General features: G+C 50.3%; 1 protein-coding gene across 1 annotated transcript; it reads left to right on the top strand.

The window, feature by feature from the left end:
• Positions 1 to 4,434: 4,434 nt before the first annotated feature.
• On the top strand, positions 4,435 to 17,142 carry BC939DRAFT_505613 (uncharacterized protein; the record flags this gene model as incomplete). Its single annotated transcript, XM_051560685.1, has 11 exons — positions 4,435 to 5,599; positions 5,801 to 7,179; positions 7,270 to 7,821; positions 7,912 to 9,291; positions 9,382 to 12,417; positions 12,508 to 14,163; positions 14,254 to 14,805; positions 14,885 to 15,270; positions 15,357 to 15,502; positions 15,600 to 16,867; positions 16,966 to 17,142. The coding sequence occupies 11 exons, from the start codon at positions 4,435 to 4,437 to the stop codon at positions 17,140 to 17,142; spliced, it is 11,697 nt and encodes a 3,898-aa protein (XP_051409481.1).
• Positions 17,143 to 17,466: the final 324 nt, after the last annotated feature.

Here is a 17,466-nt window from a genome sequence, read left to right as displayed (position 1 = left end):
CACCATGACCGACTCAGCAGCTACACTAGGTGAAATCAAGAGAGAGCATCAACAAAGAGCGATCTTTCCACTAATTTTTGATCCCGCGGACAAAACAAAAAAACATTGCGACATGGGCTGGGTATAGTTTGTCAAAAATTAAAATAAAAAAAAGCGGCAGTAAAGACTTTTTGGGGTTGCTACATGATGCGAGAGCTTTTGGCTGCCTTGCAGAAAGGAAAAAAAAAAAAAAACAGTCAATCAGACTTCTGCGCTTCGTGCATTCGCGTGGGCGACGTCTGCTCTACAGGCCTGTAACGCCAAGCTAAAAAAAATAGTTCCCAGAAGAAGTCCGAGTTAGTTCATCGCCAACCATGTTTGTGCTCCAGGGGTTTACTGACCTTGTGACCCAGCGCGCATAAAGCCCTACCACCTTCTCGGACTACAAAGACACGCAAGCAATTGAACCAATGGAGAGCAGAGGAAATCGGACATCTTGGCCAAAAAGGTACCAAAGCTTTTGTATCTCAGTGCACGTTTCTTGCACTCTTCCTCTTTTACATCCACATCCAGCTATCCCTTCTGTTCGATTTAGCACGGTACCATTAAGTTTCTTCTGTTTGTTTACTTACCATTTCTCCCCCATAAAATGTCAGCATGGCTCCAAAAAATTATGACTTTGAAAAAAAAAAAAAAAGCAGCGCGCTCTTTGCTCTCATACCCCTGAGGCCTTGCACGATTGTTGCACAAGAAAAAAAAGTGGCTCTCTAGCTTGCGCTGCCACTTCTTTCATCTTCTTCTGACTTTAATCTCCTTTGCATTCTATCTTTATCATTAGTAACTGCTCAAACCATCGGGGGTTCTCTGTGCAATGTGCAGCGATTGGTACGATCGCACTGAGAGTTACGTTGCCATGTCTCTGATCTGTACGACCACCCTTCCCTCCTCTGTCTCTATTTTCGTGATGCCTTCCGACGATGAACGTTTTCAATATTAACAAAAAAGGCAACTCAGGATCGTGATCGTTGCTCCGCCTCATCTTTTCATACTTCGCGCTTTGTATCCTTCCGTTCGCTCATCCATGCATTCATTCGTTCGTTTGCTTCTTTCCCAGCTCCCCAATTCTGCATTCGTCTGTCGATCTCGCAAGATCCATCTGCTTCACTTGTATCTTCCTCAGCGTCGGATAGTTTTTGTACATAGACTCCTGAATTTTTTAGCAACGAATCTTCGTAGCTTACCTACACAACCCTTGAACCTGCTGCAGCAAGAAAATAGAGTCTATAGTCTATGCGCCTGTTGCTCACACTTTCAAAAAAGAATATACTGCAGTACTTATTATTGCCCCAGTCTTCTGCGTCATCATCGTCATTGTGCGTTGGAGCTGGCTTTACTTCTAGCTCGTAGACCTCCATAGTTCTTATTAGCACGCTCTAGCTTGAGTAGACAGTTTTATATAGTATATACTAACTAGCCACGCTAGAAAATTTCGGCAAACGACGCTATTTCATTCTAGTGGAGCAAAATAGCGAGGCAGCGATTAGGCTTCATGATGCGCGGTTCTCCGCAAAGTTTTTGCTGGTCGTAGTCTACCTGGCGGGAAAGGAAGTGGATGGAATAGATTTTTAAAGCCTTTCTATAGTGTAGGTCTTGAACCTTGGATATGTCTATGCCCTCGATACCATGCAGTCTAATGCACATAATCTCCGGAAAGTAGTCTATATTGGGTATCCTTTCAATGTGCCGATACAATAACACTAAGGATGGAGCCACAGCAATCTATCCGCTACTTGCCACTAGATCAAGTCTGTATTGCAGCCTACCGTACTGGTACTGCGCCCTTTTCTGATGGCTTTTTTTTGGTGTGAAGCATCTTTATTCCTCATGCGTGCATGTTGTTGCCTGTGGGCCTAACATTGATTTCCCGCTGCTCCAATAGAATACTACCCTTGGGCTTCTATGGTTTACGGTTTCAAGCAACAAATCTATCTGCATGCACATGTAGCCAGCCCTGCCAAATATGCATACATGCGCAGAATAGCGCAGAGGCCTGTCGGGGAGTGGTCTGTCCGCAGCGGTATGGGCGCGGCGTCCAAAAATCCACAGCTCATGTTCTATAGCAATAGCCTATAACAGGAATAGGAGGTTCAGCCAATGTATCACAATGTGCTGTGGGCATTGCTATCGGTTTGATTTGGCATGAGTCTCACCCCTGGATTATGGTGGCGCTTAGTATAGAGATCGCCAAGGTCCAAAAATCACCTGCTAGTCTGTTTTTTTTTTTTTTTTTTTTTTTTTCTACTAATGGAGTAGATCACTCTTACTTCGCTTTAAGAGTAATGAACCTGGGCTAATTACTCATCTCTCAGATCCCTGGGGCCATTGATGGGGCCACTAGGAGGTACTTTTGGGCTAAGGCTTCTGGGAGGAAAACAACCAGGGCGTCTACTATGGTATGTCCTGTGTTTAATAAGAGTCGCTTCGAAAAGAGTTCAAAAGATGGCGTAAAGGCGAGGAGAACAGACAGACTGCAGCAAATGGAACGTACGCTTATCTTCGGCAAGTATGCTCTTACCATTATAGGGAGGGTGAACTCGTGGCTCTTGCATGTTGGATGTCGTACAATTTCCGAGGGGCTCTCTGCGCTGCTTTAGCATCCCTCCCAATTTCATGCCATTCCCTCAGGAAAGGTGCTCCCTCGTTCGAGGCTACATTTCCCATCGCTGTACGGGTAGAGGAAGGGATGGAGATGTTTTAGGGCGGTTATGTCTCCCGCGCACACGCACGCGTGGATGATGAATCTGAAAGTTAATCAGCCCATGCCTTGCATGCATCGAAAAGGAGGTGCAGAGGATCATGGGCATGCTACTGTTGTGCTGCAGTCTGGCCTTATTACCTTGCGTGCATCTTCTCTGTATGTTCGCTTCCATAAGTGTTCGTTATAGTACGGGTTTATGCAAAGCCGAGCAATAACAACACGCACCAAAAAGAAAAAAAGATGGGATTGAACAGAAAGATATCAAACAGGAAAGCTATGAGATGGAATCCCCTGCATATCCTCGGTCGGTTTATTTGCAATTGTTTGTGCCTTTTTTCTTCTATGTTTCCCTTACGTGTGGTTGTTTATCGCGACAGTCAGCACGCGCTGCAGTTTCGAACCACTGTTGTCTTCGTAGGTTTATTCCCTTTGTACGAAGCAGGCCCCGTCTGCCTGTGGAGGAAATTTCAGAGAGGAGTAGGGATGCATTGCATATTTGGAAGAAGCAAAAAAGAAAAGGCAAAATGGGCCTGTCTCGGCCTCTTCCCCCAAACTTTCTGCATGCCAAGGTCATCAAACATTAAACTGTTTGACCATTTGCATGCTGTGGGACATGCGGCATAGCATGGTATGATATGGCATGGTATAGGACTATAGGCGGTATGGGATGAGATAATTTGGCAAGACATGCCCTCTTTTTTCTGAGCTGTTGGGAGCCGAAGGGTAGAGTAGAGGCTGGATTAACCGATAAGCATGTACGCAATGTCTCGTTGTGCATTTGGCTCTGGTTCTGTGCACACGATTTTAAATCGGTACCTGAAGATCATTTTCAGCAACAGTACGAGGGGGAGAAAGACTTGCGTGGCCATGTGGGGATTGGATAGGACATTCTGGACAAACAGGGTACAGCAGACAGCGATCTCACTGCGCTGTTTAGTCTGTCTACCATGGAAGCGGTCCAGTCCACTGCCCTCGTTCTCATCCCTTCGCTCTTTCTCTTTTATCTTCCCTTCTGTCGAACTGTCCAAAGGGAGAGAAAGAGCGCGCGCGAGCGAGAATGATATACGAGGGAGAGAACAAAGGGTTTTCTTCTTTGCTGCAGAAGAGAGGCAAGCGGCGTGTGATGATGATGCGTTTCGCTTGTCCCTGGTTTATTATTATTTGTTATTTTTCTCTTTCTCTTGCTAACAGCTTTTACTTTCCCTCCCCCCCTCCCCCCTCCTCCTCTCTTCCCCCCTCCCCCCGCCTCCTTCTCCTGATCTCTTCCTTCCTTTGTCCCTTTCTTCTTTTTCTCTTTTTCTCATCACGCTCATCCTCCCCGCAGCATCTTCCGCCTCATCCCCCACTCCCGATCCTCTTCTCACTCATCAACACTTCACACATACACACACTGCACATATCGACTTGGCTGCCATACCCCTCGTTTGCCACCCACATTCCCTGTTGTTAATTGTTATCCATTATCCATCTCAACAGCCAATTGAGCCCCTTCCGCTCGAAAGAGTGCGCTTAGAGTGACGGGATCCATCCACAAAAGAGCCATTATCGCCACCAGCTGGACTTTCTGCAAAAGGAAGCAGCCCCAGGGGACCCAGGAGCCAAAGGACCTTTATCCCCCCTTTCCCCTCTTTCTTTCCTATTCTCTTTCCCTCCCTCCTCTTCTTCCTCGACCTTCACTTCTTCCCCCTACTTAAACAATGTCTACGCTGGCAGAGGCATATATCTGTCACGTAGGCGTTGTCCTGGACTTACTCGTCCAGGACAAGGACCTCGACCCTGTCTCACAGTCGTTTGTCTCTCCAAACCCATTGCCACTCGACTTTGTCGATGCCTCCACACCACATTATATCCAGAAGGTCGATGCCTCCTTACAGCGGGTCGTTCAAAAGATGTTCAGACTGGAGAATGAGCTCGCAAAACACAACAGATACATCAAGACCCTCCAACCCGTTAACTCACTTGTTTCGGATATCACTCTCGCTCCTCCCATCCTTACACCGCCCGTTGATTCGCTCTCACCTCCCATCCCAGCCTCCTCCAGGTGGAACGAGGGTAATTGGGAGTTCGTCAACCATCCTCCGACCAATACAAGCATACAGCAGGAGCGGCCACTGTACCCAATGCAGACGCTATCGCAAGCAAGGTCCATCCATACCCTGTTGCCCGTAAGCCCTTCAAACATCCCGGTCCAACCTAGGTTGGCTGCCTCGGCTTCAGCAGCACACTCAATCGATGCCACCGATAATGGATCTGTTTGCTTCGTCCAACCTACGGATTTGAATGGTCAGGCCTCTGGGCACGGTCAGACCTTCATCTCTTCATCCATCACTGCGTCAACTTCGCCCCCCGTTGCATCCTCAAAAGATCTGCGCTCCTCTCCTCTTTGCTCTCCAACAAGCCTCGACAGCTCCGCCGTGGCCATATCGACAACGACAGCAGCAGCAGCTGGAACCGTTCCCTGCGCTCAATGTATTCACCAATGTGCCCTGGTGGCAGCAGCCGTCGTCCGAGGAGACCTTGGTGTTCGGATAGAGTGTCACAACAACGCTTGTCACCAGTCTGCGTTGAACATCTCTATCAACGAAATGGTAACTAAGCTATCCAAGTTTACGGAGGAGGTCATTCAGGTCGCTGCTCAAGGAGTTGAGGGCAAGCTTGGTGTGCAAGCCAACATGGAGGACGATCGCGGTATCTGGAAGGAGTTTGTCACTCATCTGAACACCATGACAGCAGACCACATGGAGCAGGTCCGTGATATCGCCTCTGTCTGCACAGCTGTGGCTCACGGTGATCTCAGTCGTAAGATCAAGGTGGATGCTAAGGGAGAAACCCTCGTTCTGAAAACCACTATTAACACCATGGGTAAGTAAACCCGTAGGCTTGACAACTGTCTTCTGGGATTCTTTTGTCATCACAGAACCATCCTTGGTCCTAATAACTCGCTTTCTAACCTTCTTTCGAACTGACGTGTAATATCCACTTTTTTTTTTTTGTTCATGCGGAAAATACTACACGTGGTATATACTCATTGTTTTCTTTGATGGCAATTTTGGGTCCGTGTAGTTGATCATCTTCGTTCGTTCTCGTCCGAGGTCACTCGAGTCGCTCACGAAGTCGGAACAGAAGGCAAACTGGGCGGACAGGCACGCGTGAGAGGCGTAGATGGTACTTGGAAGGAGCTGACCGACAATGTCAACACCATGGCTGCCAACCTTACAGCGCAAGTGCGGTCGATTGCCGAGGTTACCACTGCCGTCGCCTGTGGAGACTTGAGTAAAACGATTGATGTTGAGGCGCAGGGTGAGATTTCGGAGCTGAAGAAGACCGTAAATTCCATGGTGGAACAGCTCAGGACGTTCGCTGCAGAGGTCACTCGTGTCGCTCGTGAGGTCGGTACTGAGGGCAAATTGGGCGGTCAGGCCGAGGTCGAAGACGTTGGTGGTACGTGGAGGGAGCTGACAGAGAACGTCAACACCATGGCTGCTAACTTGACGACGCAGGTGCGTGATATTGCGAGTGTTAGTAAGGCTGTCGCTAGAGGAGATCTGTCCAAGAAGATCACTGTCGAGGTTAAAGGAGAGATGATGGATCTCAAACATACCATCAACACCATGGTGGACCAGCTGCAGGAGTTCGCCACAGAGGTCAGTCGTGTCAGTTTGGAAGTCGGCACTGAAGGAAAGCTGGGCGGACAAGCGCATGTCAAAGACGTCAGCGGAACCTGGAAAGAATTGACGGACAATGTAAATCTTATGGCCTCGAATTTGACTGGCCAGATGCGAGACATTGCGACAGTCTGCAAAGCTGTGGCCTGCGGTGACCTCACCAAGAAGGTTAGTGTGCCAGTCCAGGGCGAGATTCTGGATCTCAAGGAGACTATGAACACCATGGTGGACCAATTGCGAACCTTCGCTGCGGAGGTCACCCGTGTCGCCCGCGAGGTCGGAACTGAAGGAAACCTTGGTGGCCAGGCCGAGGTCGAGGGCGTCGATGGCACCTGGAAGGAACTCACGGATAACGTCAACACCATGGCTGCCAATTTGACGACACAGGTACGATCGATTGCTGAGGTTACCACTGCTGTAGCCTGCGGAGACTTGAGCAAAACTATCGACGTTGAGGCCCAGGGTGAGATTTCAGAACTCAAGAAGACTGTCAACTCAATGGTGGAGCAGCTCAGGACATTTGCCGCCGAGGTCACTCGTGTCGCTCGCGAGGTCGGTACTGAGGGCAAGCTGGGTGGTCAAGCCGAGGTCGAGGGTGTCGATGGTACCTGGAAGGAGCTGACCGATAACGTCAACACCATGGCCGCCAACTTGACAGCCCAGGTGCGTGATATTGCCGATGTCAGCAAGGCCGTCGCCAAGGGAGACCTGACCCAGAAGATCTCAGTGGACGCCAAGGGAGAGATTCTTGACCTGAAGAACACGATCAACATTATGGTATGTGACAACTGGCAGTATATTGTATTCAAATGTGTTGTATCTTGGGCTATGGTGCGGATGTCTAATTTCAGGTCTTCTATGTTGTAGGTGGACCAACTGTCCACTTTCTCAGCCGAGGTCACGCGTGTCGCTCGCGAGGTCGGCACCGAAGGAAAGTTGGGTGGCCAGGCCGAGGTTGAGGGCGTTGATGGTACCTGGAAGGAGTTGACTGATAACGTCAACACCATGGCTGCCAACTTGACGACCCAAGTACGATCTATCGCTGAGGTTACCACGGCTGTAGCCTGCGGAGACTTGAGCAAAACTATCGACGTTGAGGCCCAGGGTGAGATTTCAGAACTCAAGAAGACTGTCAACTCAATGGTGGAGCAGCTCAGGACGTTTGCCGCCGAGGTCACTCGTGTCGCTCGCGAGGTCGGTACTGAGGGCAAGCTGGGTGGTCAAGCCGAGGTCGAGGGTGTCGATGGTACCTGGAAAGAACTGACTGACAACGTGAATACCATGGCCGCCAACTTGACAGCCCAGGTGCGTGATATTGCCGATGTCAGCAAGGCTGTTGCCAAGGGAGACCTGACCCAGAAGATCTCAGTGGACGCCAAGGGAGAGATTCTTGACCTGAAGAACACGATCAACATTATGGTATGTGACAACTGGCAGTATATTGTATTCAAATGTGTTGTATCTTGGGCTATGGTGCGGATGTCTAATTTCAGGTCTTCTATGTTGTAGGTGGACCAACTGTCCACTTTCTCAGCCGAGGTCACGCGTGTCGCTCGCGAGGTCGGCACCGAAGGAAAGTTGGGTGGCCAGGCCGAGGTTGAGGGTGTTGATGGTACCTGGAAAGAACTGACCGACAACGTGAATACCATGGCCGCCAATTTGACGGCCCAGGTGCGGTCTATTGCCGAAGTTACTACCGCTGTCGCTTGTGGAGACCTGAGGAAGACTATCGATGTTGAGGCCCAAGGCGAGATCTCTGAGTTGAAAAAGACTGTCAACTCCATGGTGGAGCAGCTGAGGACATTTGCTGCCGAGGTCACTCGTGTCGCTCGAGAGGTCGGTACCGAGGGTAAACTCGGAGGCCAGGCTCATGTCAAGGGAGTGGACGGTACCTGGAAGGAACTTACAGACAACGTCAACACCATGGCAGCGAACTTGACAACGCAGGTGCGTGACATCGCCAGTGTCAGTAAGGCCGTCGCTCGTGGAGACTTGACCAAGAAGATCACTGTCGAGGTCAAGGGAGAGATGATGGACCTTAAACACACCATCAACATCATGGTGGACCAGCTCCAAGAATTCGCAACCGAGGTCACCCGAGTGAGTCTCGAGGTCGGAACGGAAGGAAAGCTTGGTGGTCAGGCCGATGTGAAAGACGTCAGTGGAACATGGAAGGAACTGACGGACAATGTCAACACGATGGCTGCCAATTTGACGACACAAGTACGATCCATCGCTGAGGTTACCACCGCCGTCGCCTGTGGTGATCTGAGCAAGACCATTGATGTTGAGGCTCAAGGAGAGATCTCTGAGCTAAAGCTGACAGTGAACTCGATGGTGGAGCAGCTCAGGACGTTTGCCGCTGAAGTCACGCGTGTCGCTCGCGAGGTCGGTACTGAGGGCAAGTTGGGAGGTCAAGCGCATGTCAAGGGCGTCGACGGTACTTGGAAAGAGTTGACCGATAACGTGAATACCATGGCTGCTAATTTGACAGCCCAGGTCCGATCCATTGCCGAGGTTACCACTGCAGTCGCCTGCGGAGATTTGAGCAAGACGATTGAGGTCGAAGCACAGGGCGAAATCTCTGAGCTGAAGAAGACTGTCAACTCCATGGTTGAACAGTTGAGGACGTTTGCTGCTGAAGTCACCCGTGTTGCCCGTGAGGTCGGAACCGAGGGACGACTGGGAGGACAGGCCGAGGTTGAAGACGTCGGCGGTACATGGAGAGAACTGACTGAGAACGTCAATACCATGGCTTCTAATCTGACAACACAGGTGCGTGACATTGCCAATGTCAGTAAAGCTGTCGCTAAGGGTGACCTGACACAGAAGATCTCAGTGGATGCCAAGGGAGAGATTCTCGATCTCAAGAACACGATCAACATCATGGTATGTATAAGCGGGCGGTATACTGTTTTTACATTTGTTGTATCTTAATCTATGTTGCAAATAACTGACTACGAATCTTCTTTATCATAGGTCGACCAACTGTCCACTTTTTCAGCAGAAGTAACACGTGTTGCCCGCGAGGTCGGCACGGAGGGAAAGCTCGGTGGTCAGGCTGAAGTCAAGGGCGTTGATGGCACTTGGAAGGAGCTGACTGATAATGTCAACACCATGGCTGCCAACTTGACGGCGCAAGTACGGTCGATTGCCGAGGTCACAACTGCAGTCGCCTGCGGAGACTTAAGCAAGACGATTGAGGTCGAAGCACAGGGCGAAATCTCTGAGCTGAAGCTGACCGTAAACTCCATGGTGGAACAACTCCGGACGTTTGCCGCTGAAGTCACACGTGTTGCCCGTGAAGTCGGAACTGAAGGAAAACTCGGTGGCCAGGCTCATGTCAAGGGCGTCGATGGTACCTGGAAGGAACTCACGGATAACGTCAACACCATGGCAGCGAACTTGACGACCCAGGTGCGTGATATTGCCAGCGTCAGTAAGGCTGTTGCTAGAGGAGATCTATCCAAGAAGATCACTGTCGAGGTTAAAGGAGAGATGATGGATCTCAAACATACCATCAACACCATGGTGGACCAGCTTCAGGAGTTCGCCACAGAAGTCAGTCGTGTCAGTTTGGAAGTCGGCACTGAAGGAAAGCTGGGCGGACAAGCAAACGTTCGTAATGTTGATGGAGTTTGGAAGGAACTCACTGGCAACGTCAACACCATGGCCGCTAATTTGACGACCCAGGTACGATCGATTGCTCAAGTCACCACCGCTGTCGCCTGCGGTGACTTGAGCAAAACGATCGATGTCGAGGCGCAGGGAGAGATTTCAGAGCTAAAGAAAACTGTCAACTCCATGGTGGAACAGTTGAGGACGTTCGCTGCTGAGGTCACACGTGTTGCCCGTGAAGTCGGAACTGAAGGCAAGTTGGGAGGTCAAGCGCATGTCAAGGGCGTCGATGGTACCTGGAAGGAGCTCACGGACAATGTCAACACCATGGCTGCCAATCTCACAGCACAGGTGCGTGATATTGCCAGCGTCAGTAAGGCCGTCGCCAAGGGTGACTTGTCCAAAAAGATTTCCGTGGAGGTCCAAGGAGAGATGATGGACCTTAAGCACACTATCAACACCATGGTGGATCAATTGCAGGAGTTTGCAACTGAGGTCAGTCGTGTCAGTTTAGAGGTCGGTACCGAGGGCAAACTCGGTGGACAGGCCGTTGTCGAGGATGTCAGTGGAACTTGGAAGGAGTTGACGGACAATGTCAACACCATGGCATCAAATCTTACTACGCAGGTACGATCCATTGCTGAGGTTACCACTGCAGTCGCCTGCGGAGACCTGAGCAAGACCATTGATGTCGAAGCCCAAGGCGAAATCTCTGAGTTGAAGAAGACTGTCAACTCCATGGTGGAACAATTGAGGACGTTCGCCGCTGAAGTCACGCGTGTCGCTCGTGAGGTCGGTACCGAGGGCAAACTAGGTGGCCAGGCTCATGTCAAGGGCGTCGATGGTACCTGGAAGGAACTCACGGACAATGTCAACACCATGGCAGCGAACTTGACGACCCAGGTGCGTGATATTGCCAGTGTCAGTAAAGCCGTCGCTCGTGGAGACTTGACCAAGAAGATCACTGTCGAGGTCAAGGGAGAGATGATGGACCTTAAGCATACCATCAACATCATGGTCGACCAGCTACAAGAGTTTGCGACAGAGGTAACTCGTGTGAGTCTCGAGGTCGGTACGGAAGGAAAGCTTGGCGGTCAGGCGGATGTGAAGGATGTGAGCGGAACATGGAAGGAACTTACGGACAATGTCAACACGATGGCTGCCAATTTGACGACTCAAGTGCGATCCATCGCTGAGGTTACCACCGCCGTCGCCTGCGGAGACCTGAGCAAGACGATTGATGTTGAGGCCCAGGGCGAAATCTCTGAGTTGAAGAAGACCGTAAATTCCATGGTGGAACAACTCAGGACGTTTGCCGCCGAGGTCACTCGTGTCGCTCGTGAGGTCGGAACCGAGGGCAAACTAGGTGGCCAGGCTCATGTCAAGGGTGTCGATGGTACCTGGAAGGAGCTCACGGACAATGTCAACACCATGGCTGCCAATCTCACAGCACAGGTGCGTGATATTGCCAGCGTCAGTAAGGCCGTCGCCAAGGGTGACTTGTCCAAAAAGATTTCCGTTGAAGTTAAGGGTGAGATGATGGATCTTAAGCATACCATCAATACCATGGTGGATCAACTTCAGGAATTCGCCACTGAGGTAACCCGAGTGAGTCTTGAGGTCGGTACCGAGGGTAAACTCGGTGGTCAAGCTGTTGTCAAGGATGTGAGCGGAACCTGGAAGGAATTAACAGACAATGTCAACACCATGGCATCGAACCTTACTACACAAGTACGATCCATCGCTGAGGTTACCACTGCTGTTGCCTGTGGAGATCTAAGTAAGACTATTGACGTACAGGCCCAAGGAGAGATCTCTGAACTTAAGAAAACCGTAAATTCCATGGTGGAGCAGCTCAGGATGTTTGCCGCTGAGGTCACCCGTGTCGCCCGCGAGGTCGGAACTGAAGGAAACCTTGGCGGCCAGGCCGAGGTCGAGGGCGTCGATGGCACCTGGAAGGAACTCACGGATAACGTCAACACCATGGCTGCCAATTTGACGACACAGGTACGATCGATTGCTGAGGTTACCACTGCTGTAGCCTGCGGAGACTTGAGCAAAACTATCGACGTTGAGGCCCAGGGTGAGATTTCAGAACTCAAGAAGACTGTCAACTCAATGGTGGAGCAGCTCAGGACATTTGCCGCCGAGGTCACTCGTGTCGCTCGCGAGGTCGGTACTGAGGGCAAGCTGGGTGGTCAAGCCGAGGTCGAGGGTGTCGATGGTACCTGGAAAGAACTGACTGACAACGTGAATACCATGGCCGCCAACTTGACAGCCCAGGTGCGTGATATTGCCGATGTCAGCAAGGCCGTCGCCAAGGGAGACCTGACCCAGAAGATCTCAGTGGACGCCAAGGGAGAGATTCTTGACCTGAAGAACACGATCAACATTATGGTATGTGACAACTGGCAGTATATTGTATTCAAATGTGTTGTATCTTGGGCTATGGTGCGGATGTCTAATTTCAGGTCTTCTATGTTGTAGGTGGACCAACTGTCCACTTTCTCAGCCGAGGTCACGCGTGTCGCTCGCGAGGTCGGCACCGAAGGAAAGTTGGGTGGCCAGGCCGAGGTTGAGGGTGTTGATGGTACCTGGAAAGAACTGACCGACAACGTGAATACCATGGCCGCCAATTTGACGGCCCAGGTGCGGTCTATTGCCGAAGTCACTACCGCTGTCGCATGTGGCGACCTAAGTAAGACTATCGATGTCGAAGCACAAGGCGAGATCTCTGAGTTGAAAAAGACTGTCAACTCCATGGTGGAGCAGCTGAGGACATTTGCTGCCGAGGTCACTCGTGTCGCTCGAGAGGTCGGTACCGAGGGTAAACTCGGAGGCCAGGCTCATGTCAAGGGAGTGGACGGTACCTGGAAGGAACTTACAGACAACGTCAACACCATGGCAGCGAACTTGACAACGCAGGTGCGTGACATCGCCAGTGTCAGTAAGGCCGTCGCTCGTGGAGACTTGACCAAGAAGATCACTGTCGAGGTCAAGGGAGAGATGATGGACCTTAAACACACCATCAACATCATGGTGGACCAGCTCCAAGAATTCGCAACCGAGGTCACCCGAGTGAGTCTCGAGGTCGGAACGGAAGGAAAGCTTGGTGGTCAGGCCGATGTGAAAGACGTCAGTGGAACATGGAAGGAACTGACGGACAATGTCAACACCATGGCTAGTAACTTGACAACTCAGGTACGATCCATCGCTGAGGTTACCACCGCCGTCGCCTGTGGTGACCTGAGCAAGACCATTGATGTTGAGGCTCAAGGAGAGATCTCTGAGCTGAAGAAGACTGTCAACTCGATGGTAGAACAGTTGAGGACGTTCGCTGCTGAGGTCACGCGTGTTGCCCGTGAAGTTGGAACTGAGGGTAAGTTGGGAGGTCAAGCGCATGTCAAGGGTGTTGATGGTACCTGGAAGGAGCTCACGGACAATGTCAACACCATGGCTGCCAATCTCACAGCACAGGTGCGTGATATTGCCAGTGTCAGTAAAGCCGTCGCTCGTGGAGACTTGACCAAGAAGATCACTGTCGAGGTCAAGGGAGAGATGATGGACCTTAAGCATACCATCAACATCATGGTCGACCAGCTACAAGAGTTTGCGACAGAGGTAACTCGTGTGAGTCTCGAGGTCGGTACGGAAGGAAAGCTTGGCGGTCAGGCGGATGTGAAGGATGTGAGCGGAACATGGAAGGAGCTTACGGACAATGTCAACACGATGGCTGCCAATTTGACGACTCAAGTGCGATCCATCGCTGAGGTTACCACCGCCGTCGCCTGCGGAGACCTGAGCAAGACGATTGATGTTGAGGCCCAGGGTGAGATTTCTGAGCTGAAAAAGACCGTAAATTCCATGGTGGAACAACTCAGGACGTTTGCCGCCGAGGTCACTCGTGTCGCTCGCGAGGTCGGTACTGAGGGCAAGCTGGGTGGTCAAGCCGAGGTCGAGGGTGTCGATGGTACCTGGAAAGAACTGACTGACAACGTGAATACCATGGCCGCCAACTTGACAGCCCAGGTGCGTGATATTGCCGATGTCAGCAAGGCCGTCGCCAAGGGAGACCTGACCCAGAAGATCTCAGTGGACGCCAAGGGAGAGATTCTTGACCTGAAGAACACGATCAACATTATGGTATGTGACAACTGGCAGTATATTGTATTCAAATGTGTTGTATCTTGGGCTATGGTGCGGATGTCTAATTTCAGGTCTTCTATGTTGTAGGTGGACCAACTGTCCACTTTCTCAGCCGAGGTCACGCGTGTCGCTCGCGAGGTCGGCACCGAAGGAAAGTTGGGTGGCCAGGCCGAGGTTGAGGGCGTTGATGGTACCTGGAAGGAGTTGACTGATAACGTCAACACCATGGCTTCCAATCTTACAACTCAAGTCCGATCCATTGCCGAAGTCACGACAGCAGTCGCTTGTGGTGACCTGAGTAAGACTATTGATGTTGAGGCCCAAGGCGAGATCTCTGAGTTGAAGAAGACTGTCAACTCCATGGTTGAACAGTTGAGGACGTTTGCTGCCGAGGTTACGCGTGTCGCTCGTGAAGTCGGTACTGAGGGCAGGTTGGGCGGCCAGGCCGAGGTTGAAGACGTTGGTGGTACGTGGAGGGAGTTGACTGAGAACGTGAATACCATGGCAGCCAATCTCACAACTCAAGTGCGTGACATTGCAGACGTCAGTAAAGCCGTCGCTCGCGGGGACCTGACCAAGAAGATTACTGTTAACGTCAAGGGTGAAATCTTGGATCTGAAGAACACTATTAATTCGATGGTAAGGCGATGCTCTTGCATATTCACTTTATTCTTTGATACTTCTAAGCGAAGAACTAATGAGCTTTTGTCTTTGGTAGGTGGATCAACTATCGATGTTCGCTAATGAGGTGACGCGTGTCGCGCGCGAGGTCGGCACTGAGGGTAAGTTGGGAGTACAAGCGCAGGTCCAAGATGTGCGTGGAACGTGGAAGGAGATCACTTCGAACGTCAACACCATGGCTTCCAACTTGACTGCGCAAGTGCGTGCTTTCGCCTCGATCTCAACTGCCGCCACCGATGGTGACTTTACACAATTCATCACTGTGGAGGCCTCGGGTGAGATGGACTCTCTTAAGACCAAGATCAACCAGATGGTGTATGATCTCCGTGAGAGTATCCAGAAGAACACTGCTGCTCGTGAAGCAGCAGAATTGGCGAACCGCTCAAAGTCTGAGTTCCTGGCTAACATGTCGCATGAGATCAGGTAAGGAAATTTTTGCGTTCACATTGTACGCAAAAATGTAGTTGATGGTTCGGATTGCTAATGCGCTGTATTTTCTGCTTACCTAGAACTCCTATGAACGGTATTATTGGAATGACCAGTCTGACCTTGGAGACAGAACTTACTCGACAGCAGCGTGAGAACTTGGTGATTGTCAGTCATCTGGCCCACTCTCTGTTGACCATTATTGATGATATCCTCGATATTTCCAAGAGTAAGAGCAATTGTCTTGAGTTTTTAATTTGATATATAGCTACAATTGCTCCGCGCACTAATCCCATGGTCGTTTTACGATTTTTTTTTGTCTTCAGTCGAGGCTGGTAAAATGACGATTGAGCAGGCTCCATTCTCTCTTCGAACCCAGGCGTTTGGTGTGTTAAAGACGCTCGCAGTCAAGGCGCACCAGAAGAAACTTGATCTCATCTACAACGTCCACAATGATTTCCCAGATCAGCTTGTCGGCGATCCTTTGCGACTGCGCCAGGTTATCACCAACCTCATCGGAAACGCTATCAAGTTTACAACAGAAGGAAGTGTTGTCCTGGACTGCGTGTGCAAAAACAAGACGGATAATGGTGTTGAGCTCCAGTTCTGTGTCTCGGATACGGGTATTGGAATCCAGAGCGACAAGATCGAGGTTGTCTTTGACACTTTCTGCCAGGCGGATGGTTCGACTACGCGCAAGTACGGTGGCACTGGTCTCGGTCTATCCATCTCGAAGCGTCTCGTTACTTTGATGGGAGGTGATCTTTGGGTCAACAGTACGTTCGGAAAAGGATCTCAGTTCTTCTTCACGGTCCGGTTCAACACAGGTACCATGTCCTGGGACCAAATCAACTTGAAGACAAAGCCCTATATTGGACGTCACATCCTCTACATGGGTACGATGCGCGACGAAGTCATTTCGCGCTCTGTCATGAAAACACTGGAGGAGCTCAGGTTCAAGGCCACACATGTGGCATCGCTCGAACAAGCCGCCGCAATTGTCCCGCTTTCTGGCCCGAGTACATCGGCCCAGGAGAAGTCCATGTTTGATGTGATCATTGTTGACAATGTCAAAGATATCCGCAAGATTAAGGAGATTGGAATGCTTCGATTCCTGCCAATTGTGCTTTTATCCATGACGACACCTTATATCAGCATGAAGGTCTGTCAGGAGCTGGGTATTGCCAGTTACTTCAACCCACCAGTTCAACTGCCCGACTTGATGAACGCGCTTTTGCCGGCATTCGAGTCCGCTTCTGCCCTCCCCTCGGATGCTGAGCACGCCATTCCCTTGCATATTCTCTTGGCCGAGGACAATGTTGTCAACCAGAAGTTGGCAGTTCGAATCCTTGAGAAGTTCGGGCACAAGGTCACGATTGTATCGAACGGCAAGATGGCTGTCGAGTGCTACGACACTAAGCACTTTGATCTGATTTTAATGGATGTCCAGATGCCCATTATGGGAGGATTTGAGGCGACGCAGGAGATTCGAAAGCTGGAGCTTTTGAAGGGCAAGAACGAGCATCTGCCGATCATTGCCTTGACAGCACACGCCATGATTGGCGACCGAGAGAAATGTCTTTCTGCTGGAATGGTAGGTGTTCTTCCGATCTATTAGTTTTTTTTTGCTGCAGCATATTTTCTTTATGGACAAGTTCGCTAACGGAGTTACTGTTTCTTTTAATCTTTTAGGATGAATACATTACGAAACCACTTCGCGTCAACGAGCTGATTGCGACGATCAACAAGTTCCCACCCAAGAACTGTCCTGATCTTGCACAGCATGACCCGTACTACGAATACCCTCTGCGAACGAACTTTAGCATTCCCCAAGATACCAAGACCAATTTTTTGTTTAAGAAGCCTTAAATCCTTCTGCTTGGTCTTCATTTCAGTTTGTTTTCAATTTTCTCTATTACTATTTCGTTGTTGTTTTCTGTGCTTTTGTTATTTGATCTAATGCGCTTTCTTTTTGCTTCATTGTCTTTTTTTGAAAAACTGTGTATTTTTATTGAATCCAGCTTTCTTGAATAAATCATTATCTGCTCAATCACAGCTACTGCTACAACTGCTACACGTCAGAATGGTCTGCAATTGCTGACTACGAATGGTCCAAATATAAGTGCAGTCGAAATTGGTTTTTGGAGCCGTTTTCGTATGTAAATCGGCTCCATAACTTTGAAGCTTTAGGCC

This window comes from Gamsiella multidivaricata (genome assembly GCF_025024155.1).
Source record: "Gamsiella multidivaricata strain RSA 2152 chromosome Unknown BC939scaffold_59, whole genome shotgun sequence".
NCBI classification, from domain to species: Eukaryota; Fungi; Mortierellomycota; class Mortierellomycetes; order Mortierellales; family Mortierellaceae; genus Gamsiella; species Gamsiella multidivaricata.
The sequence above is the reverse complement of the archived record's forward strand: the minus strand, read 5'-3'. Positions and strand labels throughout refer to the sequence as shown.